The 25,420-nt window shown below is 44.5% G+C and overlaps 1 protein-coding gene and 1 long non-coding RNA gene across 3 annotated transcripts in view; both read left to right on the top strand.

The window, feature by feature from the left end:
- The window catches only part of LOC124259513 (protein flightless-1 homolog), a 116,473-nt gene that overhangs the window by 55,768 nt on the left and 35,285 nt on the right, over window positions 1-25,420 (top strand). For both annotated transcript variants that reach the window (XM_046693642.1, XM_046693643.1), the window contains 9 exons: window positions 3,260-3,336; window positions 6,479-6,552; window positions 11,234-11,316; window positions 11,498-11,548; window positions 18,097-18,209; window positions 19,932-20,117; window positions 20,834-20,890; window positions 21,129-21,244; window positions 21,573-21,702. In XM_046693642.1, coding sequence (XP_046549598.1) covers window positions 3,260-3,336; window positions 6,479-6,552; window positions 11,234-11,316; window positions 11,498-11,548; window positions 18,097-18,209; window positions 19,932-20,117; window positions 20,834-20,890; window positions 21,129-21,244; window positions 21,573-21,702 — 887 coding nt within the window. The remainder of the gene's footprint in view (window positions 1-3,259; window positions 3,337-6,478; window positions 6,553-11,233; window positions 11,317-11,497; window positions 11,549-18,096; window positions 18,210-19,931; window positions 20,118-20,833; window positions 20,891-21,128; window positions 21,245-21,572; window positions 21,703-25,420) is intronic.
- On the top strand, window positions 16,162-18,089 carry LOC124259516. Its single transcript, XR_006893855.1, has 4 exons — window positions 16,162-16,608; window positions 17,141-17,185; window positions 17,756-17,800; window positions 17,885-18,089. It is a non-coding gene; the product is annotated as an uncharacterized LOC124259516 (long non-coding RNA).

The following is a 25,420-nucleotide window of genomic DNA, read 5'->3' as shown; positions in this document are numbered from 1 at the left end:
GAGACGCTGCCAATTGAGTGATACATGGTCGAGGTGGGAACGTGATGGAACCAAAAGTACCTGGCTTCATATCAAAATCGATAATAAATCCCCCGACGAAGTACTACACTGTATACGGAGGTTATCGGCAATCCTGACGAGTAGTTAAGGTGTGTCAACAACATCCATGCTACCATCCGATTGGGACGTACCATCCGAAGATAGAGACGACGTGGTTGAACGATGAACCTCCTCTAAAAGTAGAACTGGAGAAGTGATGAGTCTCGATGACTGATTAGGAGGATCCTGGCGCCTCATGCCATACGCTGACGCTACTGCTAACACAAGGCATCAAAGTCAACAGGCTGACAAGTCGCCCCATCAGACACCAGATTCCAGGATACCGGTAAAATAGGTCTCGACATTGATACTGTTGAATATAGGACAGATGAACCGGAGTAGACCTTAAGAAATGACAAGGCACCTCATGCACAGAACGAACACCCAGCCAACTGAGACAAGCCCCCTTGAGGCAACGATGAATTCGCCGTTCCAGGATCGTCAGCGTTTGCATTTAGATGGTGCCATAAGGAGAATTATGGCTCAACTCAACATGGTGTTGACAACTACCCGGAGCGGTGGCGAATGTCAGGTGCACTCACTGTGTCCCATCAGCAAGTGTACATTCGAGCGGTTATGGTTCTATTGCAAGAACAATTTCAAACCATTTGGTATGGTTCGGTGATCAGGATCGGTTCTGCGCTCTAAGTTGGTTCGACGATCTGGATCGGATAGATGATCCGGTTCGGCTGTGTGATCTAAAGCGCTGAGTCAATCGAGACCAATGTACTCGTCTATATAGTTGTCCATACAATAATGGTGTACTCGACTAATGTGTTCCAATCAAACAACAATTCAATAGGTTGAATCGCCAATGACAGGAGCTCCTGGGCCTTTTTGACGTCTGTTCAGGCATTGACCCTCAGGGGTCAACTACAACTTCGTCCCTTACACCTTTTTTGTGGCAACTTACATCACAGTGGGAGATCCCGGTGCTCTGATCCCTCTACCTCTGGAGCTCCATCCTCATCTTCAGTAGTGGATGGAAGAATTGAACGTTTGCTACTGAGTCTGTTTAGAGCCGTTTGTTCCGTCTCACCACCTGTATGTGGATGTGTCTCCACAGCTTCTACAGTGGACTCGACAGTTCTTGGATCTGGTGGACTTTCTCAACATCATGGTACGAGCCAACCACTTTCTGGGGATGCCCTGTCCCGACTGAGGCGTCCTTCTTTAACAGAATGGAAATTACATCCTCATGTGTTTCAGACCTTCTGCCTTCCAATGACTTCTTCGACAGTAGACCTCTTCGCCACGAGGTTCAACCATCAGCTGCTTTGGTTTGTGTCACCGATATCGGACCTTTTGGCTTGGGACCTCGATGCTCTAGCCATCCTGTGGGAAGACCTGAATGCTTACGCGTTTCTGCCAGTGGCTCTTCTTCCTTGCATTCTTGGAAACTGTGCGCAACACGGAGGTTGACTCGCCCTACTGACCGGCCAGAAGTTGGTTCGTAAATCTTCAAGACCTAGCCGAACCAGATCCCGTACCGCTTCCCGATCGACCCGATCTACTGGTTCATCCGCACTCCCATCAACTACATTGGTCCCTGTTGACACTCCATCTGCACATTTGGCGCATCTACGTCAATCCTTAACGCCTCCTTGGGTTATGCGTTTTTCCCCGGTGGTAGTAGTAACGTGTAATCTGCGACCCATCTACCAACCGTGGGATTATGCATACCGTGAGATAGGATAAGTTTAATAATTTGAAAATTTTATAATAAATTGTATATTTATATATCCTTGTGTCATGTAAGTTCGATCACTTAAGAACTGTCGCTGAATTTTAAAAGTTATATTCATATAATCTTATTTTCAAATCTCTTACCTCTAAACTTGTTTATTTATGTCAAACATTTCCAAAATCCAGGTATTTTTACTGCTTTTCACAATCGCGGCATGGCCGCCATCTCACTGTCAACACAAGTGACCCAGAAAGCTACGTCACATAAGTTCGATCATATGATTGGCTGAAACAGGATGACTTGTGTGGGCATCTCTGTGATTGAGCTGGCAGTCCCAAGTAATTTTATGATATTAAAAACGTTCATTTTATGTTTCAATACATCTAAAAACGATGAAAAGTCACAAATATTCAGCTTATATAGAAGTATTATGCAGGAAATTATTCTTCAGGCTCATCATGATGGGCATCAAACCACAGAATGTCGACAAACACCACGAACTGGCTTGCAGAATCGTAAATGTGTTCTGTGCTGACATGTAGGGTGGGTACATTGTGCCCAGCTTTTATTTATCAATGAAGCAATAGCCCGAACATCATCAGGTACAAATTGACGGAAATTCTCAAAAAGCATTAAGTTTTCTATAAGAAATGGCCCTTACTTGTTTCCAAAGTTTTAAATTTTGACAAGGATATCAAGTGTCTGGACATGTCACAATTAGACCAGCAACGTAAACAAACAGAAGACAGGTGTGCTGTCAATTTACAACGTGTGAAATAAATACTGTTTACATTTTATTGGAGCTGATTTTATTGGAGTTACATTATTGATCTAGGGTTAAAAAGTAGTTGTTTGCTGAATATGAGCTATAACTTACGTTTGGTAACTTGACACGAAACATTCTCGGTCCAAACGAATAAAAATGGTGTCACCAGAAGATCAAAGCTGCAGATATGGTAAGTTATCGCTACGTATTGCGACAATTACTATTCAAAATGGGCGATTGAAGTTACATGACGATCAAACTTATGTGACTTGACGATACTTATCCTATCTCGCGCGATAGGACCCACCCGACCTGCCCCACATCACAGACGAGAATGACAGGTAGAGGTGGTCATGTGATCATTTGGGCGAGCCGCACGCTTTGGTGGATGATTGACAGGCGTTGATGTCAGGGTGAGGGCAGAGGTCAGGGCGGGTCAGAGGCCAGTTAAATTTGACTCAACTTAGCTAACAGCACGTTTCCACACATGGTCTTAGAAGAGAGAGATGGTGCATACCGTGAGATTGGATAAGTATATAAATATACAATTGATTGTAAAATTTTCAATTTTTAATTTTAACAGTTATTCATAAAAGATAAGTCTTTACTTTCTCCTATTCCATATGACATCAGTTAGCATTATAAATGGGAAGGCGATGCTGCAAGCTGGTTGAAGATGCAATGGTGTGTGTTGTTATTTGTTGCAGCACACAAGGACCCAATAGCTAGGAAACTCAGGTTGCGTCGCCGTCGAGATGGTCAAGAGAGTGAGAAGGTGTTGAAGGTGAGTAGTTGGTAGTAGTAAGGTGATGGAGGACAGTGACGTGTTGGAAGAGAGTTAGGTGATGGAAGAGAGTGAGGTGATGACATTGTGGGGTTATGGAGGAGAGTGAGATGATGACATTGTGGGGTTATGGAAGAGAGTGAGGCTGATGACAGGTAGGTGATGGAGGAGAGTGAGGTGATGACAGTGGGGTTATGGAGGAGAGTGAGGTGATGACAGTGAGGCTGACAGAGGGGTTATGGAGGAGAATGAGGCTGACAGTGAGGTTATGGAGGAGAGGGGTTGATGACAGTATGGAGGAGAATGAGGGAGAGTGACAGTGGGGTTATGGAGAGAATGAGATGGTTGATGACAGGCTGACAGTGGGGTTATGGAGGAGAGTGAGGTGATGACAGTGGGGCTGACAGTGGGGTTATGGAGGAGAAGTAGGACAGTGGAGGCTGACAGACAGTGGGGTTATGGAGGAAAATGAAGGTGTTGAAGGTGAGGCTGGATGGAGGAGAGAAGTGATGAGGTGACAGTGGGGAGAGGTGGAGACAGAGGGAGGAGAGTGAGTGATGACAGTGGGGTTATGGAGTGAGTGAGGTAAATGACAATGAGGCTGACAGTAGGGTTATGGAGGAAAGTGAGGTGATGACAGTGGGGTTATGGAGGAGAGTGAGGCTGATGACAGTGGGGTTATGGAGGAGAGTGAGGCTGATGACAGTGGGGTTATGGAGGAGAGTAAGGTGATGAGATTGGGGTTATGGAGGAGAGGGAGGTGATGACAGTGGGGTTATGGAGGAGAGGGAGGCTGATGTAAGTGGGGTTATGGAGGAGAGTGAGGTAATGACAATGAGGCTGACTACAGTGGGGTGATTGAGGAGAGTGAGGCTGATGACAGTGTAATAGGGAGAATGAGGTGATGACAGTGGGGTTATGGAGGAGTGAGAGGTGATGACAGTGGGGTTATGGAGGAGAGTGGGGACAGTTTATGGAAGAGAGTGAGGCTGATGAAAGGGGTTATGGAGGAGAGTGAGGTAATGACAATGGGCTGATGACAGTGGGGTGATTGAGGAGAGTGAGGTGATGACAGTGGGGTTATGGAGGAGAGTGAGGTGATGACAGTGGGGTTATGGAGGTGAGAGTGAGGTGATGGACAGAGTGAGGCTGATGACAGTGGAGTTAGGTGAGGTGATGACAGTGGGGTTATGGAGGAGAGTGAGGTGATGACAGTGGGGTTATGGAGGAGAGTGAGGCTGATGACAGTGGGGTTATGGAGGAGAGTAAGGTGATGACAGTGGGGTTATGGAGGAGAGTGAGGCTGATGACAGTGGGGTTATGGGGGAGAGTAAGGTGATGACAGTGGGGTTATGGAGCAGAGTGAGGTAATGACAGTGGGGTTATGGTGCAGAGTGAGGTGATGACAGTGGGGTTATGGAGGAGAGTGAGGTGTTGAAGGTGTGGCTGACAGTGGGGCTATGGAGGAGAGTGAGGTGAGGCTGACAGTGGGGTTATGGAGGAGAGTGAGGTGAGGCTGATGACAGTGGGGTTATGGATGAGGGTGAGGTGATGACAGTGAGGCTGACAAGGGGGTTATGGAGGAGAGTAAGGTGATGACAGTGGGGTTATAGAGGAGAGTGAGATGTTGAATGTGAGGCTGACAGTGGGGTTATGGAGGAGAGTGAGGTGAGGCTGACAGTGGGGTTTTGGAGGAGAGTGAGGTGAGGCTGATGACAGTGGGGTTATGGATGAGAGTGAGGTGATGACAGTGAGGCTGACAGTGGGGTTATGGAGGAGAGTGAGGCTGATGAAAGTGGGGTTATGGAGGAGAGTGAGGTAATGACAATGAGGCTGATGACAGTGGGGTGATTGAGGAGAGTGAGGCTGATGACAGTGGGGTCATAGAGGAGAGTGAGGTGATGACAGTGGGGTTATGGAGGAGAGTGAGGTGATGACAGTGGGGTTATGGAGGAGAGTGAGGCTGATGACAGTGGGGTTATGGGGGAGAGTGAGGTGATGACAGTGGGGTTATGGAGGAGAGTGAGGTGATGACAGTGGGGTTATGGAGGATAATGAGGCTGATGACAGTGGGGTTATGGAGGAGAGTAAGGTGATGACAGTGGGGTTATGGAGGAGAGTGAGGCTGATGACAGTGGGGTTATGGGGGAGAGTGAGGTGTTGAAGGTGTGGCTGACAGTGGGGTTATGGAGGAGAGTGAGGTGAGGCTGACAGTGGGGTTTTGGAGGAGAGTGAGGTGAGGCTGATGACAGTGGGGTTATGGATGAGAGTGAGGGGATGACAGTGAGGCTGACAGTGGGGTTATAGAGGAGAGTGAGGTGTTGACAGTGAGGCTGACAGTGGGGTTATGGAGGAGAGTGAGGTGTTGACAGTGAGGCTGACAGTTGGGTTATGGAGGAGAGTGAGGTGTTGACAGTGGGGCTGACAGTGGGGTTATGGAGGAGAATGAGGTGTTGACAGTGAGGCTGACAGTGGGGTTATGGAGGAGAGTGAGGTGTTGACAGTGAGGCTGACAGTGGGGTTATGGAGGAGAGTGAGGTGTTGACAGTGGGGCTGACAGTGTGGTTATGGAGGAGAGAGGTGATGACAGCGAGGTGACAGTGGGGTTATGGAGGAAAGTGAGGTGTTGAAGGTGAGGCTGATGACAGTAGGGTTATGGAGGAGAGTGAGGTGTTGAAGGTGAGGCTGACAGTAGGGTTATGGAGGAGAGTGAGGAGTTGAAGGTGAAGCTGATGACAGTGGGGTTATGGAGGAGAGTGAGGTGTTGAAGGTGAGGCTGATGACAGTGGGGTTATGGAGGAGATCGAGGTGTTGACAGTGAGGCTGACAGTGGGGTTATGGAGGTGAGTGAGGTGTTGAAGGTGAGGCTGATGACAGTGGGGTTATGGAGGAGAGTGAGGTGTTGAAGGTGAGGCTGACAGTAGGGTTATGGAGGAGAGTGAGGTGTTGAAGATGAGGCTGATGAAGGAAGAAGAACTGGGGTGATAAGGGGAGACTGGAAGGACACTTTGGAAATGTATTAGTTGAGTTGTATTTCCTGATATAGGAAATAAATGCTGTTGTAGTGTAATGACATGACAATGATCAAGCAGCTGTTGTATAAATTACTTTGAGTGGTGTTGAATGAGTTCATTAATTGCAGGGAATGAGGGAGGTTGCCAAGGAGAAAGCAGCCCATGAAAATTCTAAGGATGAAGTGGAGAGGGAACCTGCCAAGTAAGATACAGCTAAAATGTGTAACATACTTTGACCTTCTTAGCAGACTCATTCGCTGAAAAACCAATCCATTGATATCCTTATAGAATTGTCAAGAAATGTGTTTAAGCGTATCAGAAACAGACATCGTTTTTGTATTTCAGATATTTGATGAAGGTGCAGGCCTTGCACATTGTTTACCTTGCTGAGATTTGTTTATTGTTTCAACTCAATCAAAATATGCTGATGCATTTGGTGGTTGTTTAATAATTATGGAGCCAAATGTCAAGCAGTCTACATGTGACCCAACTATCAAGGTGTTTCACAAACGTGTCTGTGTGTTTAGGTTCAGATCTTCAGCCTTGCACATTGTTTACCTTGCTGAGATTTGTTTATTGTTTCAACTCAGTCAAAATATGCTGATGCATTTGGTGGTTCTTTAATAATTATGGAGCCAAATTTCAAGCAGGCTACATGTGACCCAGCTATCAAGGTGTTTCACAAACGTGTCTGTGTGTTTAGGTTCAGATCTTCAGTGTTAGCTTTTTATGTGGCATTGCAGGTGTTACATATATGGTCCTGATGGGTATGTATTGATATTGTTGTCCGCGTTGTCATGTTATATGTTTGATATTGTTGGACACTCCTAATATTGTGGTGAAGCAGATACAGAAAGTTCTTGTTCTCTAACATTGGAAAAAGTTTCACAGTTTGGCATTCTGAATACAGCACTTTAACACCAATGGCTTTCACCGAATTGTTGCAAATCTGTTATCAGAGGCTCCTGTTTCAGATGTGTTAATGAGGAACTCGTGTAGCAGATGTGTTATGAGAATTTCTTGTAGCAGATGTGTTATGAGGAACTCTTGTAGCAGATGTGTTATGAGGAACTCTTGTAGCAGATGTGTTATGAGGAACTCTTGTAGCAGATGAGTTATGAGGAGCTCTTTTAGCAGATGTGTTATGAGGAGCTCTTTTAGCAGATGTGTTATGAGAATTTCTTGTAGCAGATGTGTTATGAGAAGCTCTTTTAGCAAATGTGTTATGAGGAGCTCTTTTAGCAGATGTGTTATGAGAATTTCTTGTAGCAGATGTGTTATGAGAAGCTCTTTTAGCAGATTTGTTATAAGGAACTTTTGTAGCAGATGTGTTACGAAAAAATTCTTGTAGCAGATGTGTTATGAGAAACTCTTGTAGCAGATGTGTTATGAGAAGCTCTTGTAGCAGATGTGTTATGAGAAGCTCTTGTAGCAGATGTGTTATGAGAATTTCTTGTAGCAGATGTGTTATGAGAAGCTCTTTTAGCAGATGTGTTATGAGAAGCTCTTGTAGCAGATGTGTTATGAGAAACTCTTGTAGCAGATGTGTTATGAGAATTTCTTGTAGCAGATGTGTTATGAGAAGCTCATTTAGCAGATGTGTTATGAGAAGCTCTTGTAGCAGATGTGTTATGAGAAGCTCTTGTAGCAGATGTGTTATGAGAATTTCTTGTAGCAGATGTGTTATGAGAAGCTCTTTTAGCAGATGTGTTATGAGAAACTCTTGTAGCAGATGTGTTATGAGAAACTCTTGTAGCAGATGTGTTATGTGGATCGTTTGTAGCAGATGTGTTATGAGAACAGGTATTGCCAGTGTGTGTTTTGAGGAACAGGTAATGCCAGTGTATGTTACGAGGAACAAGTATTGCCAGTTTGTGTTTTGAGGAACAGGTAATGCCAGTGTATGTTACGAGGAACAAGTATTGCCAGTGTGTGTTTTGAGGAACAGATATTGCCAGTGTGTGTTATGAGGAACAGGTAATGCCAGTGTGTCTTATGAGGAACAGATAATGCCAGTGTGTCTTATGAGGAACAGGTATTGCAGGTGTATTGGTTTGAAGTACAAATGTTGCTGTTTGATGTTCTGGGGAACAAGCACAGCAGGTGTGTGACACCTGACAGTCACAGCACACATTAAATCAGTTGAAAATATTCAAGACAGGGATGTAGCGATTGTGTGCAGTCTTTCTATACTGTAACTTAACAAGCTTATATGTAGGAGCCAGCTAATGCTTCATTGGTCAAGTGTCAGTGATTCTGTAAATCAGGATGTATGGTTCTGGATGAAAGCTATTTTATGCCTTGTATGAAATGTGTGTATGGTTTACGTGTGTTAGATGCATGATGTCTGCCTACATCAGACTTAAATGAGTGTTATCAATGTTATATATTATTGATGTGTGGAGTGGCTGAACTGCACTTGGCATAAGCTTCACAAGACCTTGTTATACAGTTCCTGCACCCTGCAACAAATTAACACTGTAAGGAGTTTGTGGACTGTAGCTATTGATTAGTATTATATCTGTGGTTGTCATAAACCAATGTATACTTGGTTTAGTTAAACATCATATGTTCAACTCTGATTACCTGTTTCAACAGACAGGTTTATAAGATTGTTCCAATGACTTCACAGATATCACCCTCCTAAGGGTGCCATCACTTGTGTTGATATAGACCTACCTTGAACCATGGACTGCCTCCATAAGCACTGTGCCAAAAAAAAGTTCATGGAACCTAAAATATGCACTGCACTGTCCCTTAGCAATTTAAATAACTTAGTCCACTAACATATCTGTGTAATCAATGATATCCTTGCTTAAGTAGCTACATGTAATGTGTTCACATTATTATCATGTTTGTTCACTCTGCCGACACTTTGGGCAGAAATGGAGACATTCCTTCACACACTGTATGGCTGTCTACAGCATGCTCACCCACAAGTTTAAGATGACATTGTTTAGTATCAATTTTTCCTTATCCAAACTCATATTATTTATCTCCCTTAACCCGACACAGTGGAAACATTATAACTTGTTGACTGGTCTCAATGGGGACATGAGCTGATGTACCCTCGATGTTTGTTTATGTTCCCTGAGCCTGAAGGGTGAGGGGAACATAAATAAACATCCAGGGTACATCAACCCATGGGCCCCGGGGGACCAGCGAATAACGTATTTATCTTAACGAACACCTCAGTGGTAATTTTGAACTGTTTGAAGCTCGGGTATCCGATCATAGTATAGAGGCAAGATAATGTGTTATGTTCCCTAAGAACAGTAAAAACATCTCATACTAACACACCCCACCACCACACATGTGCACCAACCTCCTCATGACAAGCCAGTGTTTAGTCCAATGGGATGGTTGGGGGGAAAATTCTGTTCTCTAATCCAAGCCCTCCTCTCAAAATTACAAATGGATTATCTCTTTAGGCCCTATCATATGTATCAATTAGCGTTTCAACTGGCAGTTCAGTATTGTCTGATGAAAGTCTTGATTGCAATGAGATTCAACAAACAGATAGCATCCTTTCTAGCTGTAGTTCCTTTGGTGTTCATTCTCTCCACCAGTGCTCATTCTGAGAGTCTTACAGAAGACTGCTGAGATTGAATAAGGAACCTGAATCTGATTCTCTTAGCACCTTACTGGCCATTGAGAACTTGATTTCAAGTGTGATAGTGGCATCAGGAAAACCAAGTCTAAAGCTACCTCATTCAAAACAACATTATTCATGACCAAAGCTCTTCAAACTTCATATCAATAGGGTAGTGGGGATATTCAGCTAGTAGAAGTCTCTATGATGGTAGGAGTGGTGGGGATATTCAGCTAGTAGAAGTCTCTATGATGGTAGGAGTGGTGGGGATATTCAGCTAGTAGAAGTCTCTATGATGATAGGAGGGGTGGGGATATTCAGCTAGTAGAAGTCTATGATGATGGGAGTGGTGGGGATATTCAGCTAGTAGAAGTCTCTATGATGGTAGGAGTGGTGGGGATATTCAGCTAGTAGAAGTCTCTATGATGATGGGAGTGGTGGGGATATTCAGCTAGTAGAAATCTCTATGATGGTAGGAGTGGTGGGTATATTCAGCTAGTAGAAGTCTCTATGATGATGGGAGTGATGGGAATATTCAGCTAGTAGAAGTCTCTATGATGATAGGAGTGGTGGGGATATTCAGCTAGTAGAAGTCTCTATGATGGTAGGAGTGGTTGGGTAGCCTAGTGGTTAAAGTCGCGGTGACTCACTTTGTCATAGCTTTCGGCCGTGGGAGCCATGCCAATTTACACCTGTCAGAGAGGTACACAATACCTGCAGTCTAGACTACCAGTTGTCTGACTTCCATTTTAGTGGAACTCGTGGTGGCTGAGTGGGTTAGGCAGCTGACTCTGTGTGCTGGCGATTAGGTGCCTGCCTCTGAGGGTGTGGGTTCAAAGCCCAGATGAGTCTCAACCCCAAAAAAGTACTAGAATCTGTACTTTACTTAGAAAGTGTAATCCCAAATATAACATATGTTACTAGTGGCTAAAGCGTTTGCTCGTCATGCTGAAGATCTGGGTTCGATTCCCCATGGGTCAATGTGTGAAACCAATTTCTGGTGTGCCCTGCCGTGATATTGCTAGAATATTGCTAAAAGCGTCGCAAAACTAAACTCACTCACTCTTCTATGGTGATAAATGGAAGAATTTTGACCAGTGTACAAGATTGAAGGGGCTCACAACAACAAAGGCTCCTCATCCTCAGGTTACAGAATATTTATGTCATCTGAGAAGTACAATTTTACTCTGACAAATACATTTGAATGCTGATTAGAATCTGTTTTAGGACACTGAAATGTACAGCAGTGTTCTCCTGCTTACCGTATACTTACATCCATGTTCTGTTGAAGACCCAAGAGATGGGATGAACACCTCACTAGGCCTCAACTGGACTACAGGGAAATATTCGATGAAGCTGTTGGACAAATCCCAGGTGATAATAATATTTGAGCAGTTTATGTGTAAATATGTTCAGCATATCAAGACTGATGGTCCAGGTGAGTCTGTATCTTTTAGAAACTGTAATTCCCAATTCGTTCATGTCATTCTTTAAATAATAAATAGAATGTTTGGCAATTCTTTAGCAGTGAATAATCTTGAGTTGTCTTTTACAGGCTTAACAAGCTGGGAGATAGAAAACTTTCTGCCAAATATTGTGGAGGAAGGTAGGTAACATCACTGACAAAAGAGATGGGAGAGGTAGCATCACTGGTTAGGGAGATGGGAAGATTCTGGATGGGGTAGGTGGGAAGATTCTGGATGGGGTAGGTAACATCACTGGCTGGGGAGATGGGAAGATTCTGGATGGGGTAGGTGGGAAGATTCTGGATAGGGTAGGTGGGAAGATTCTGGATGGGGTAGGTGGGAAGATTCTGGATGGGGTAGGTGGGAAGATTCTGGATGGGGTAGGTAACATCACTGGCTGGGGAGATGGGAAGATTCTGGATGGGGTAGGTAACATCACTGGCTAGAGAGATCAGAAGAGTCTGGATGGGGTAGGTAACATCACTGGCTGGGGAGATGGGAAGATTCTGTATGGGGTAGGTAACATCACTGGCTAAAGAGATCAGAAGAGTCTGGATGGGGTAGGTAACAACACTGACTGGGGAGATGGGAAGATTCTGGATGGGGTAGGTAACATCACTGACTAGGGAGATGAGAAGATTCTGGATGGGGTAGGTGGGAAGATTCTGGATGGGGTAGGTGGGAAGATTCTGGATGAGGTAGGGGGTAGGTGGGAAGATTCTGGATGGGGTAGGTGGGAAGATTCTGGATGGGGTAGGTAACATCACTGGCTGGGGAGATGGGAAGATTCTGTATGGGGTAGGTAACATCACTGACTGGGGAGATGGGAAGATTCTGGATGGGGTAGGTGGGAAGATTCTGGATGGAGTAGGTGGGAAGATTCTGGATGGGGTAGGTAACATCACTGACTGGTGAGATGGGAAGAGTCTGGATGGGTAGGTAACATCACTGACTGGGGAGATGGGAAGATTCTGGATGGGGTAGGTGGGAAGATTCTGGATGGGGTAGGTAACATCACTGGCTAGAGAGATCAGAAGAGTCTGGATGGGGTAGGTAACATCACTGGCTGGGGAGATGGGAAGATTCTGGATGGGGTAAGTGGGAAGATTCTGGATGGGGTAGGTAACATCACTGGCTAGAGAGATCAGAAGAGTCTGGATGGGGTAGATAACATCACTGACTGGGGAGATGGGAAGATTCTGGATGGGGTAAGTGGGAAGATTCTGGATGGGGTAGGTAACATCATTGGCTAGAGAGATCAGAAGAGTCTGGATGGGGTAGGTAACATCACTGGCTAGAGAGATCAGAAGAGTCTGGATGGGGTAGATAACATCACTGACTGGGGAGATGGGAAGATTCTGGATGGGGTAGCAGTGTTGTTCCTACGTTTGGTAAAATATGGGCCCAAGGGGCCCCTGCATGTATGATTTTAAGGGACACCAGAAAATTTAGAGGGTCCTGAAAATGTGAAAATAGAGCAGAAAACATAATAAATTCACTGCCATTTAATGTTTGAATCAATCATGAACTTTGATGGGTTGAACATGCTCAAAATTCACAAGAAATAAACCCATGAATATTGATTTACCCATTCGGCCTGGTAAGATCTGACTTTGGGTTTCCGCTTCGTGTCAGCGTCCAAGTCAGTTTTTGTGCGGTAATTGTGCACTGGTGGTAATGTTTATTCATTTAAAGGACTGTTTGTCTCATGAGTTCCATTTTGATTCCTCCCTTTTCTAAAAAAACACGTTAGTCGCCTCTGCCGCTTGGGCGGCCTGCTTTCAGCCATGCTTGACGACCATGTGTACGTTAAATATGTAACAAGTTATTTCATTGGCTGATAAACTGCAAATCTGACGTATGGATATACAACGACGAATCTGATAGGTCAAGAGTTAATGCATTCAAAATGGCGGCGTAAACATCGTGTTGTTGGTTTGTCGAGTATTGCAGGCAAAAAATAACTTTAATCTCGGCATATTAATAAAATGTCAACTTTATGTGAAGGTAGGTTTCTTTAGAAATAGGACGGTTAAGACTTCAGCCGGTATTCCCCCTAATTTTTTACCGACGAGAAACATTTCTTTGCGTGGCATTTTTAGAAGTTGAAAATGTGTTTCAGTATGTTCAGATACAGTTGAAAACATGTTAAAACTCATCCTTATCAGGTGAGGAATATATGTTAGATTCTGGTGATATGATTTGAATGAAGTCTTTCCATAGGACGCGCCGATGAGGACGCGCTGTGAGAAATTTTATGCGACATGTGAAAAATTATTGCGTGATTCCCGCAAGCCCGCGCTAGCTCACGGCACAACACTGGGGTAGGTAACATCACTGGCTGGGGAGATGGGAAGAGTCTGGATGGGGTAGGTAACATCACTGACTGGGGAGATGGGAAGATTCTGGATGGGGTAGGTGGGAAGATTCTGTATGGGGTAGGTAACATCACTGGCTAGAGAGATCAGAAGAGTCTGGATGGGGTAGGTAACATCACTGGCTGGGGAGATGGGAAGATTCTGGATGGGGTAAGTGGGAAGATTCTGGATGGGGTAGGTAACATCACTGGCTAGAGAGATCAGAAGAGTCTGGATGGGGTAGATAACATCACTGACTGGGGAGATGGGAAGATTCTGGATGGGATAGGTAACATCACTGGCTAGGGAGATGGGAGGATTCTGGATGGGGTAGGTACATCACTGGCTAGAAAGATCAGAAGAGTCTGGATGGGGTAGGTAACATCACTGACTGGGGAGATGGGAAGATTCTGGATGGGGTTGGTAAAATCACTGACTGGGGAGATGGGAAGAGTCTGGATGGGGTAGGTAACATCACTGGCTAGGAAGATGAGGAGATTCTGGATGGGGTAGGTAACATCACTGGCTAGGGAGATAAGGAGATTCTGGATGGGGAAGGTAACATCACTGGCTAGGAAGATGAGGAGATTCTGTACGGGGTAGGTAACATCACTGGTTAGGGAGATGAGGAGATTGTTGATGGGGTAGGTAACATCACTGGCTAGGAAGATGAGGAGATTCTGTACGGGGTAGGTAACATCACTGGCTAGAGAGATCAGAAGAGTCTGGATGGGGTAGGTACATCACTGGCTAGAGAGATCAGAAGATTCTGGATTGGGTAGGTACATCACTGGCTAGGGAGATGGGAAGATTCTGGATGGGGTAGGTAACATCACTGGCTAGGGAGATAAGGAGATTCTGGATGGGGTAGGTAACATCACTGGTTAGGGAGATGAGGAGATTGTTGATGGGGAAGGTAACATCACTGGCTAGGAAGATGAGGAGATTCTGTACGGGGTAGGTAACATCACTGGCTAGAGAGATCAGAAGAGTCTGGATGGGGTAGGTACATCACTGGCTAGAGAGATCAGAAGATTCTGGATTGGGTAGGTACATCACTGGCTAGGGAGATGGGAAGATTCTGGATGGGGTAGGTAACATCACTGGCTAGGGAGATAAGGAGATTCTGGATGGGGTAGGTAACATCACTGGCTAGGAAGATGAGGAGATTCTGTACGGGGTAGGTAACATCACTGGTTAGGGAGATGAGGAGATTGTTGATGGGGAAGGTAACATCACTGGCTAGGAAGATGAGGGAGATTCTGTGCGGGGGTAGGTAACATCACTGGCTAGAGAGATCAGAAGAGTCTGGATGGGGTAGGTACATCACTGGCTAGAGAGATCAGAAGATTCTGGATTGGGTAGGTACATCACTGGCTAGGGAGATGGGAAGATTCTGGATGGGGTAGGTAACATCACTGGCTAGGGAGATAAGGAGATTCTGGATGGGGTAGGTAACATCACTGGCTAGGAAGATGAGGAGATTCTGTACGGGGTAGGTAACATCACTGGTTAGGGAGATGAGGAGATTGTTGATGGGGTAGGTAACATCACTGGTTAGGAAGATGAGGAGATTCTGTACGGGGTAGGTAACATCACTGGTTAGGGAGATGAGGAGATTGTTGATGGGGAAGGTAACATCACTGGCTAGGAAGATGAGGAGATTCTGTACGGGGTAGGTAACATCACTGGCTAGAGAGATAAGGAGATTCTGGATGGGGTAGGTAACATCACTGGTTAGGGAGATGAGGAGATTGTTGATGGGGAAGGTAACATCACTGGCTAGGAAGATGAGGAGATTCTGTACGGGGTAGGTAACATCACTGGCTAGAGAGATCAGAAGAGTCTGGATGGGGTAGGTACATCACTGGCTAGAGAGATCAGAAGATTCTGGATTGGGTAGGTACATCACTGGCTAGGGAGATGGGAAGATTCTGGATGGGGTAGGTAACATCACTGGCTAGGGAGATAAGGAGATTCTGGATGGGGTAGGTAACATCACTGGCTAGGAAGATGAGGAGATTCTGTACGGGGTAGGTAACATCACTGGTTAGGGAGATGAGGAGATTGTTGATGGGGTAGGTAACATCACTGGCTAGGAAGATGAGGAGATTCTGTACGGGGTAGGTAACATCACTGGTTAGGGAGATGAGGAGATTGTTGATGGGGTAGGTAACATCACTGGCTAGGGAGATAAGGAGATTCTGGATGGGGTAGGTACATCACTGGCTAGGAAGATGAGGAGATTCTGTACGGGGTAGGTAACATCACTGGTTAGGGAGATGAGGAGATTGTTGATGGGGTAGGTAACATCACTGGCTAGGGAGATAAGGAGATTCTGGATGGGGAAGGTAACATCACTGGCTAGGAAGATGAGGAGATACTGTACGGGGTAGGTACATCACTGGTTAGAGAGATCAGAAGAGTCTGGATGGGGTAGGTAACATCACTGGCTAGGAAGATGAGGAGATTCTGGATGGGGTAGGTAACATCACTGGCTAGGGAGATAAGGAGATTCTGGATGGGGAAGGTAACATCACTGGCTAGGAAGATGAGGAGATTCTGGATGGGGTAGGTAACATCACTGGTTAGGGAGATGAGGAGATGGTTGATGGGGTAGGTAACATCACTGGCTAGGGAGATAAGGAGATTCTGGATGGGGAAGGTACATCACTGGCTAGGGAGATGAGGAGATTGTTGATGGGGTAGGTAACATCACTGGCTAGGGAGATAAGGAGATTCTGGATGGGGAAGGTACATCACTGGCTAGGGAGATGAGGAGATTGTTGATGGGGTAGGTAACATCACTGGTTAGGGAGATAAGGAGATTCTGGATGGGGTAAGTGGGAAGATTCTGGATGGGGTAGGTAACATCACTGGCTAGAGAGATCAGAAGAGTCTGGATGGGGTAGGTAACATCACTGACTGGGGAGATGGGAAGATTCTGGATGGGGTAGGTAACATCACTGGCTAGAGAGATCAGAAGAGTCTGGATGGGGTAGGTAACATCACTGACTGGGGAGATGGGAAGATTCTGGATGGGGTAGGTAACATCACTGGCTAGAGAGATCAGAAGAGTCTGGATGGGGTAGGTACATCACTGGCTAGAGAGATCAGAAGAGTCTGGATGGGGTAGGTACATCACTGGCTAGAGAGATCAGAAGAATGATTCACTGGATTGGAGTCAGAAGATTCTGGACATCACTGGCTAGGGAGATGGGAAGATTCTGGATGGGGTAGGTAACATCACTGGCTAGGGAGATAAGGAGATTATTGATGGGGAAGGTAACATCACTGGCTAGGAAGATGAGGAGATTCTGTACGGGGTAGGTAACATCACTGGTTAGGGAGATGAGGAGATTGTTGATGGGGTAGGTAACATCACTGGCTAGGGAGATAAGGAGATTCTGGATGGGGTAGGTACATCACTGGCTAGGGAGATGAGGAGATTGTTGATGGGGTAGGTACATCACTGGCTAGGAAGATGAGATTCTGTACGGGGTAGGTAACATCACTGGCTAGGGAGATGAGATTCTGGATGGGGTAGGTAACATCACTGGCTAGAGAGATCAGAAGAGTCTGGATGGGGTAGGTACATCACTGGCTAGAGAGATCAGAAGAGTCTGGATGGGGTAGGTACATCACTGGCTAGAGAGATCAGAAGATTCTGGATTGGGTAGGTACATCACTGGCTAGGGAGATGGGAAGATTCTGGATGGGGTAGGTAACATCACTGGCTAGGGAGATAAGGAGATTATTGATGGGGAAGGTAACATCACTGACTAGGAAGATGAGGAGATTCTGTACGGGGTAGGTAACATCACTGGCTAGGAAGATGAGGAGATTGTTGATGGGGTAGGTAACATCACTGGTTAGGGAGATAAGGAGATTCTGGATGGGGAAGGTACATCACTGGCTAGGGAGATGAGATTCTGTACGGGGTAGGTAACATCACTGGTTAGGGAGATGAGGAGATTGTTGATGGGGTAGGTAACATCACTGGCTAGGGAGATAAGGAGATTCTGGATGGGGTAGGTAACATCACTGGCTAGGAAGATGAGATTCTGTACGGGGTAGGTAACATCACTGGCTAGGGAGATGAGATTCTGGATGGGGTAGGTAACATCACTGGCTAGGAAGATGAGGAGATTCTGTACGGGGTAGGTAACAACACTGGCTAGGGAGATAAGGAAAGTCTGGATGGGGTAGGTAACAACACTTTTGTGCTTTTAAGAATAATTCACTGAATTATGATATATTCTTCTTTATGATTTCTCAATAATACAGGTTATCTGTTAACTCTAAATAATCTTTGTCTGTCATACTTCCAGCCTTGGTAGGAAAGTTCTATGAGGCAGACTGTTACATTGTCCTGAAGACTTTCATTGATGACACTAACAGCCTAGGGTGGCAGATTTGGTACTGGATCGGAGAAAAAGCCACGGTAAGAGACTGCTCAGTTAATATTTCAGGAGGTGAGATCTAGAAGACAAAATATTCTTATAAGTTAGTTGTAGCATTGTGATGAGGGGTACACAGGGTTTTATGCATCCCATGTTAGCTTAGATAAATGCAATGAATTTATTTTACCGAATGTTTAAATCACTCATTATGTAAATATAACATTAAAACAAACTGAAATTCAATTTTACTAACATGGCACTGACTAGTCAATCCAAACCACTGGTTCATGGTTCACTGACTGCCGTGGATGCATGCTTTTTCCATGGGCCGGGGTACAAATTATTTATTCTTCCTCTCAAAGATGTATACATGGTAATTTGTTCAAGGTCACGTGAACCAATCAGAGATGGACATTGTTACATGAGGTAGGATAATGGGTTTAGTTACCCATGTGTATAGATATATATGGAAGTTTGCTGCCTACTTTGATCTTCTGGACTTCTTACATCCATGGAGATGTGGAAGTACCAAAATTGTCTGTGTTGATGAAATGTAAACAGTCATTTATCTGGACATTTCAAGTGATCAGATTAAAGAACTTCTTTGCAATCTTGAATAAAAATGAATTGTTTTATTTATCACTGTATGTATAAAAATTATGGTGTTTATGTTTTTCAAAGGTTACTCTTATTTGCATATGAAAGACATGATGTATTGAAACTGCAAAGGCTTTCTTGTAATGACTTGTGCACGCTGCTGCCCTAATGATCATGTAACCTCCTAGCGGCTACTTGCTGACCTCACCTGTGAACATCTGGTTTAGACGTAGTCTTCAACAACCCATACTTAAGATGACTAATCGGATCAGGTGGTCATGCTAGCTGACTTGGTTGATGTAAGGGTAACGCTATTTTCCAGGGCATTATCATTTGCAGAAGCAAGAGGTCTTTCATTAACTGCCCGATGAAGGAGGGCAGTTGAAAAGACTGATGGCTTCTGCAAATGATAATGCCCTGGAAAATAGAGTTACCCTTATTATAGCTAAATTTGATAGAATTTTTAATGAAGTAAAAACAAACAACGGTATCTCTTTTGAAGTATATTTACTGCTAACAACAAACGCCTGAGGTCACTGACACACATTTTACAAATATGGGAACATCATAGAACAAAACAGATGACATCACTGTTGAGAGTGACAACATTCGACCTTGACCTTTGCCCATACTACCAGCCGCCATTTTTTCAATGCTGAACAACGTTAGAGTTGCAGTCGATGTTTTCATTGTTGCATGTTGTAATTTATGGTACAATTGTTAAGGTTGGCACCGGCAAGAAAGTGCATAATATGGCACAGGTACATGTGACGAATGTGAGTCAGAAATATCGCCGATATTGAACCTAAGTTCAAACGAGCCATAGGTGATTGAACACCTAACAATGTCAGCTAACAATGGGCATGATAATGGCCCGTCGTCAAGCAATTTGGGGGCATTTATCAATTTACAGTGGCCTGCTCATTTCTGATAAGATGCGGGCGTTTTAATGATAAATCTATCCATTTTGCTATAATGCATGTCATTGTTACCCAAATGCATAAATCGGTGCTCAATCACTGTATTGTCTGGCCCAGACTCCACTATTTACAGACCAATGTTCTGCAGCTGCAAAATTGGTGAGTGCTGTTTTAAACAACAAAGTTACTGGTTTCCTCAAGAACTTACAGCACTTGTAGCTATAATTAGTGTTTGTAATGTTACAGCTGGACAAGAAAGCCTGTGCTGCGATTCATGCTGTAAACCTAAGGAATCTGCTTGGTGCCAACTGTCGTACAATACGAGTTGAAATGAATGATGAAGACGATGACTTCTTTGATCTGTTTGAAAATGGTATTGCCTACATCGAGGGTGGTCGAACTGCTAGTGGTTTCTTTACAGTAGAAGACACTGTAAGTCCCCTTTCTATATAATGGCTTTATAACTTAATGATTTTGCATCTCATTCTTCCCAGCGACGACACTGCATTTCACCATCTGTCATTTCTAAAACTTGCCAAATATATCTTTGCCAAACCTGGCACATGGATCTCCAGGTGGTGAAGTGCACTATCTTTCCTTCCACAGTTCCATGGGAACAAGCTGCACCTTGACACAGTGTGTTGCTTAACTTCTACTCCAATAATGGTTTTGCGCAATAAAGCTACATTGGCTTTTCATCACCCCCTAAAGCTAAACACTACCCTATATGGTTGCCTGTCTAGCTGTGATTGATAATCGCAAATACATTTAAAGCACATTGTGACATTGACTGCCAAAAGTGACTGACCCATCTTAGTTCTAGATTATGTCCAGGTGTTGTAATTGTTGGCAGTGTCCATGTTGTTGTATAGTGTATGCTGAGATCATGACATTCACCGTGAGCAGCTGAATCACTTTACCTCCTTACTCCAGTCATACTGTGGATAATCCACTTTCCATCCCCACTTGCCTGAATTCCAGATTCAAATGATAGTTATTGTTCCAAGTTCTAAAGTTAGTCGACTTCATACTGTGCTCTGGCTTCACATTCCTTCCATAGGTGTTGACAGAGAGCCTCAGCTTCATTTTAACTACTTTGTGTGCCTTTCTTTATGTTTACTGCAATACAGTGTGTACTTGTGTTGCAGGAGTATGAGACAAAGCTGTACAAAGCCACAGGGACACAGTCGGTTCACATGGAGAGGGTAAAAACATAATACATACTACAGTGTTTAATTCTATTTTCATGCTTATTAGTGACAACAGATGGTCGGCTGTCAACATGACTGCATTTAAATAGCTCTAGTTCTTTTAATTATGGGCAACTTGAACGTTGTCTTGGCCGTGATGTTAAGATTGTTACTGTCTTAAAAAGATTGTCCTTTCTGTTAATCTACTCCCCTGACTTAACAAAGTTGCTGGTACTGTGTATTCTGTGTGCAGTGCCCAGTCAATGTGAGCAGTCTTGACTGTCGACATGTCTTCCTGCTGGACAGTGGACTTAAACTGTTTGTCTGGGTGGGCAAAACTTCCAAGGGTGTGACAAAGACCAAAACCAGGTAATGACCTCTGCAGTGTTTGTTGATAGTTTATTTTTGCTAATAAACAATTGTGACCTTGAAACAATACTTTCAACCACCTTTGAATGTAATTCTTCTTTATATCAGTGATTATTTCACTTCATTTCATGTCTAAATTCCAAGTACTTATCACGCTTAGGTTTTTTGTTTTGAGAGTCTGACCATAAACAGCCACACATTACATCCTTGATGGCAAAAGATTTCATTTCTTGTAACATTCAGTGATTGAATCTATTGAAAAACAGTGCCATTTGCCTATTGTTTCCTGTCGTGTCAGGTATACAGTGTAATGTTACTATTTGTGCAGGTTGATATCAGAAAAGATAAACAAGAACGAACGGAAGAACAAGGCTGAGATCTTTGTCCTGCCCCAAGGTCAGGAGACAGCAGAATTCTGGAAACTTGTTGGTGGTCCTCCTCCTTCCCTGGTGGTGAAGGTGGGTGGATGTATGACCGTGGTACTTATACTGACTCACATGTGTCACAGATTTGCTACACTGACATGAGGACAAGGTTTGCTGTTTAATGAATGCATTTCACACTGGTACAAATTATTATTGTCAAAAGATATCTGATCCTTTCATCACCACTGTCAGCACAGGTACTCCAAAAGTGTACTGTAGGCACACATTTTAGCTAAGCATGTTCAAGCATGGCTACCTTCAATTCCCAAATATTTACCTTAAGAACTTTGTTTGGTAGAGTTTGCTGTAAGAATGAAAAATCAGGACTATAGTTAACATGAATCATCAGTGAAAATGTCCTAAACAGTCCATTGTAGTTAATCTGTGTATTTTACTGTTGAGTTTCCTCTAAGTGAGACTGGTTGGTAAGTCATGCCAAATATTGTATAGTTCTGTTTCCTAGAAATATGTTATTAGAAAGTAGAGGTACCTAAATTACCATGGGTATATTCGTAGTATCAATGTCTGGCCCAATTTGCCACTACTTGTGCTATGTCCAGTACGTTGCAGGGGCAGTCGTCTGGTTCGGGGGGCGAAGAAGAGATCGGCTACAATGGAGTTGACACCTGTTCAGTAGTAAGAAGAAGACTTCGTCTTCATCTACGTCGCAGATGAGAGCATCTGTAGCCAGATCGGAGTCTAAATCTACGCAGCCTACTAAGTCAACGCATCAGAAATCATTCAATGAAGAGATTATACCCCATCATGAAGTAGACATATTTGATGAACCTCTGTTACTTCTACCTGAAGTACCTACTAGATCGGCGACACAATCGACTTCCACGACTACTAAATCGTCTCCTGCAACTGCTACAGCGGGCCAGCTGTTTGACGACCATCCACCAACTTCTTAACAGAGTGAAGTTGAAGCACACAACTCATCAGCGTTCACAAACGCTTCATCTACACAGCAGCAGCTTCAATCAATGCAGAACTTTGATCCAGGTGAAGTCATGAGTCAATTCACTAACCAGATGATGGCCATGATGGAACGTAGGTTCGAGGAAGAGGCGAAGGCTCGACAGAACCTCTCATCTGCTGACAACGTGCGCAAACCCTCGGACCTGCGCGAACCAACTACTCCTCATAGATCTACGTCTCAAGACTACGTTGGCGAACGTATACCTTCGCGAAGGTCTCCACAGTCTGACGACTCTGTCATCATGGATGAAGATGGAAGGCATGCGAAGTCTACTTATTCTTCAAGATCTACATCTGCGAACCCTCAACGATTGAGAACGCCTAAGGATCCATCTCTAAGACCACACCGCTCTAGATCGCGATCCCACATCTCTCACAGACGTTCGCGAGAACCAAGTTTGCGGAGGCAGGACTCAACTCGTCGGATGGATCTCAAGATAGATGTTCGCGAAGAGAGTTATCACAAGACAGAGGTTCGTGAAGAGAGGATTCACGAAACAGAGGTTCGCGAAGAGATGCATCTAGAGACAGAGGTTTGCGAAGGGAGGACTTACAAGATAGACGTTTGCGAGGGGAGGAATCTAGAGATAGAGGTTCGCGAAAGGATGATGCAAGAGATGGAGGTTCGAGAAGGGATGACTCTAGGGATACAGGTTCGCAGAAGGATGATTTGCGGAGGCATAGTTCTACGGTCCGAGATATATCTGATGAACAAGCAGAAGTTACAGCTTGCATAGCCAATGGATTGAACTTGGAGTCTCCTTCTAAGGATATGGATGAAGTCTACACATATAAGATGTGCAACGACTACTTTGACTCGGTGACTATTCCTCCGATTGAACGTATATCCAAGGTACCTTCTAACCTACACACAGCTTTTGAGAAAGCTACTAAGTTCCAGAATCAACATCTGCCATCCTTTAACGTGAAGAAATTCCCATTACATCACATGGATCCCTTTATGAAGGCGCCAGATTTAGATGCTAACATGAAGTTAGTCAACGACTCTCGGAACAAGATATACAAAGTGAAAGGGAAAAAGTTATCCCAACTTGATACTGCTACAAGGAGATCTTTCTTCAGGTTAGCCAGATCTAGAGCAATCAATGAAGCATTAATTAACAAGTTCCAGAACCCCAGTTCGGAAGAAGATAGAATGATGCTATCAGCTCTGCTCTCTCAGAAGAAGGACCGGGGCGGTGGGGTAGCCTAGTGGTTAAAGCGTTGGCTCGTCACGCCGAAGACCCAGGTTCGAATCCCCACATGGGTACAATGTGTGAAGCCCATTTCTGGTGTCCCCCGCCGTGATGTTGCTGGAATATTGCTAAAAGCAGGGTAAAACCAAACTCAGTCAGTCAGTCAGAAGAAGGACCAAAACTTTTTATCGGACCATCTGGCATCTATATCGACAGGTCTCACTTTGCTACGGAGACAAGGTGCTTAGAGCTCCGTGGGAGGCGCCTACTATCTTCTGAGGCGAGATAGACGATGCAGCTAAGGAAGCTACTCATGATTCAAGAGAAGTCATGATGATTCAGTCTATAGATACTCTAGCCAACGTCACTCGTCATACTTCCAAGAAGTACAACAGCAAGTCGAAATATTCCGGCATCCAGAAGGCTAAGGAGAAGAAGTACTGCAGCTTCAGAGGCGGGAAAGGTTCATTTCGTCGCCCATCCGGAATCTACAGAGAGAACTCAGGGAGAGGTCGTACTCCCAGAGGATCCAGAGGAGCTAGACGTTGATATTGGGGTTTGGAACGACTGCAGTCTTCCACCCCCAGCTGTTCCTGTAAAACCATCGACAGTGGGTGGACGTCTACCAAGGTACTGGAAAAATTTTAGAGGACGACTACGCCTCACAAGTACTGCGAGAAGGATACAGAGTGCAGCTCAAGGCCACACCACCGTTAACCCTCAGTCCGATGGTCTTCGATTATGCAGACGAGCAGGCAGACAAGTTACAAGAAGCCATCAACTCACTTCTTATCAAGAATGCGGTAGAGAAAATGGATCAACATCATCTCACGCCAGGCTTCTACTCCCCAATTTTTCTAGTACCCAAGAAATACTCCAAAGAGAAGTTCAGGTTGATTTACAACATGCGCAAATTCAACAAAGACTATCTACTGAAACCAGACAGGTTCAGAATGATCCACCTACCTCAACTCAGACTACTCGTCCGTCCAGCAGATTACATGGCCAGCATAGACCTTCAGGATGCATATCTACACATCCCCATAAATCCGGAATCAAGAAAGTATCTGCGACTCCTATTCAGAGGTCAGCACTTCCAATGGAACGTCCAACCGTTTGGAATATCTTCGGCTCCGTGGCTATTCACACGAGTAACCAAGCCGATAGTCGCATACCTACATCATCGAGGTCTACACAATGCCTTTTACCTGGACAATGGCATTCAGGTTCATCAAAGTGCCAGTCAACTCAGACTACAGCTGAACTTCACAATCAAGTTGTTCACTCAACTAGGATGGCTGGTGAATCTTATGAAGTTAGAGTTGGAACCAAAACAAGATCTTCAATTTCTGGGGATAAGATTTATCACAGCCATGAATCCTCAAGCAGTCATCTCTCCATTAACACTATGAACATGGCAATGTCTACTCGGTCTACTAACCTCGGCGCAGGACTTGACTCGCACAGGAAGGTTACAACTAAGACCGCTGCAATAGTTCCTGACAAAACATCTGGACAGCGTCGACCCTATCTTGCTGCCAGACAATCTCAAGAGGTACCTACTTTGGTGGACT

The sequence above is a fragment of the Haliotis rubra genome, unplaced genomic scaffold, assembly GCF_003918875.1.
Source record: "Haliotis rubra isolate DU_JTF1 unplaced genomic scaffold, ASM391887v1 Scf726, whole genome shotgun sequence".
Classification (NCBI taxonomy): domain Eukaryota; kingdom Metazoa; phylum Mollusca; class Gastropoda; order Lepetellida; family Haliotidae; genus Haliotis; species Haliotis rubra.
The sequence above is the reverse complement of the archived record's forward strand: the minus strand, read 5'-3'. Positions and strand labels throughout refer to the sequence as shown.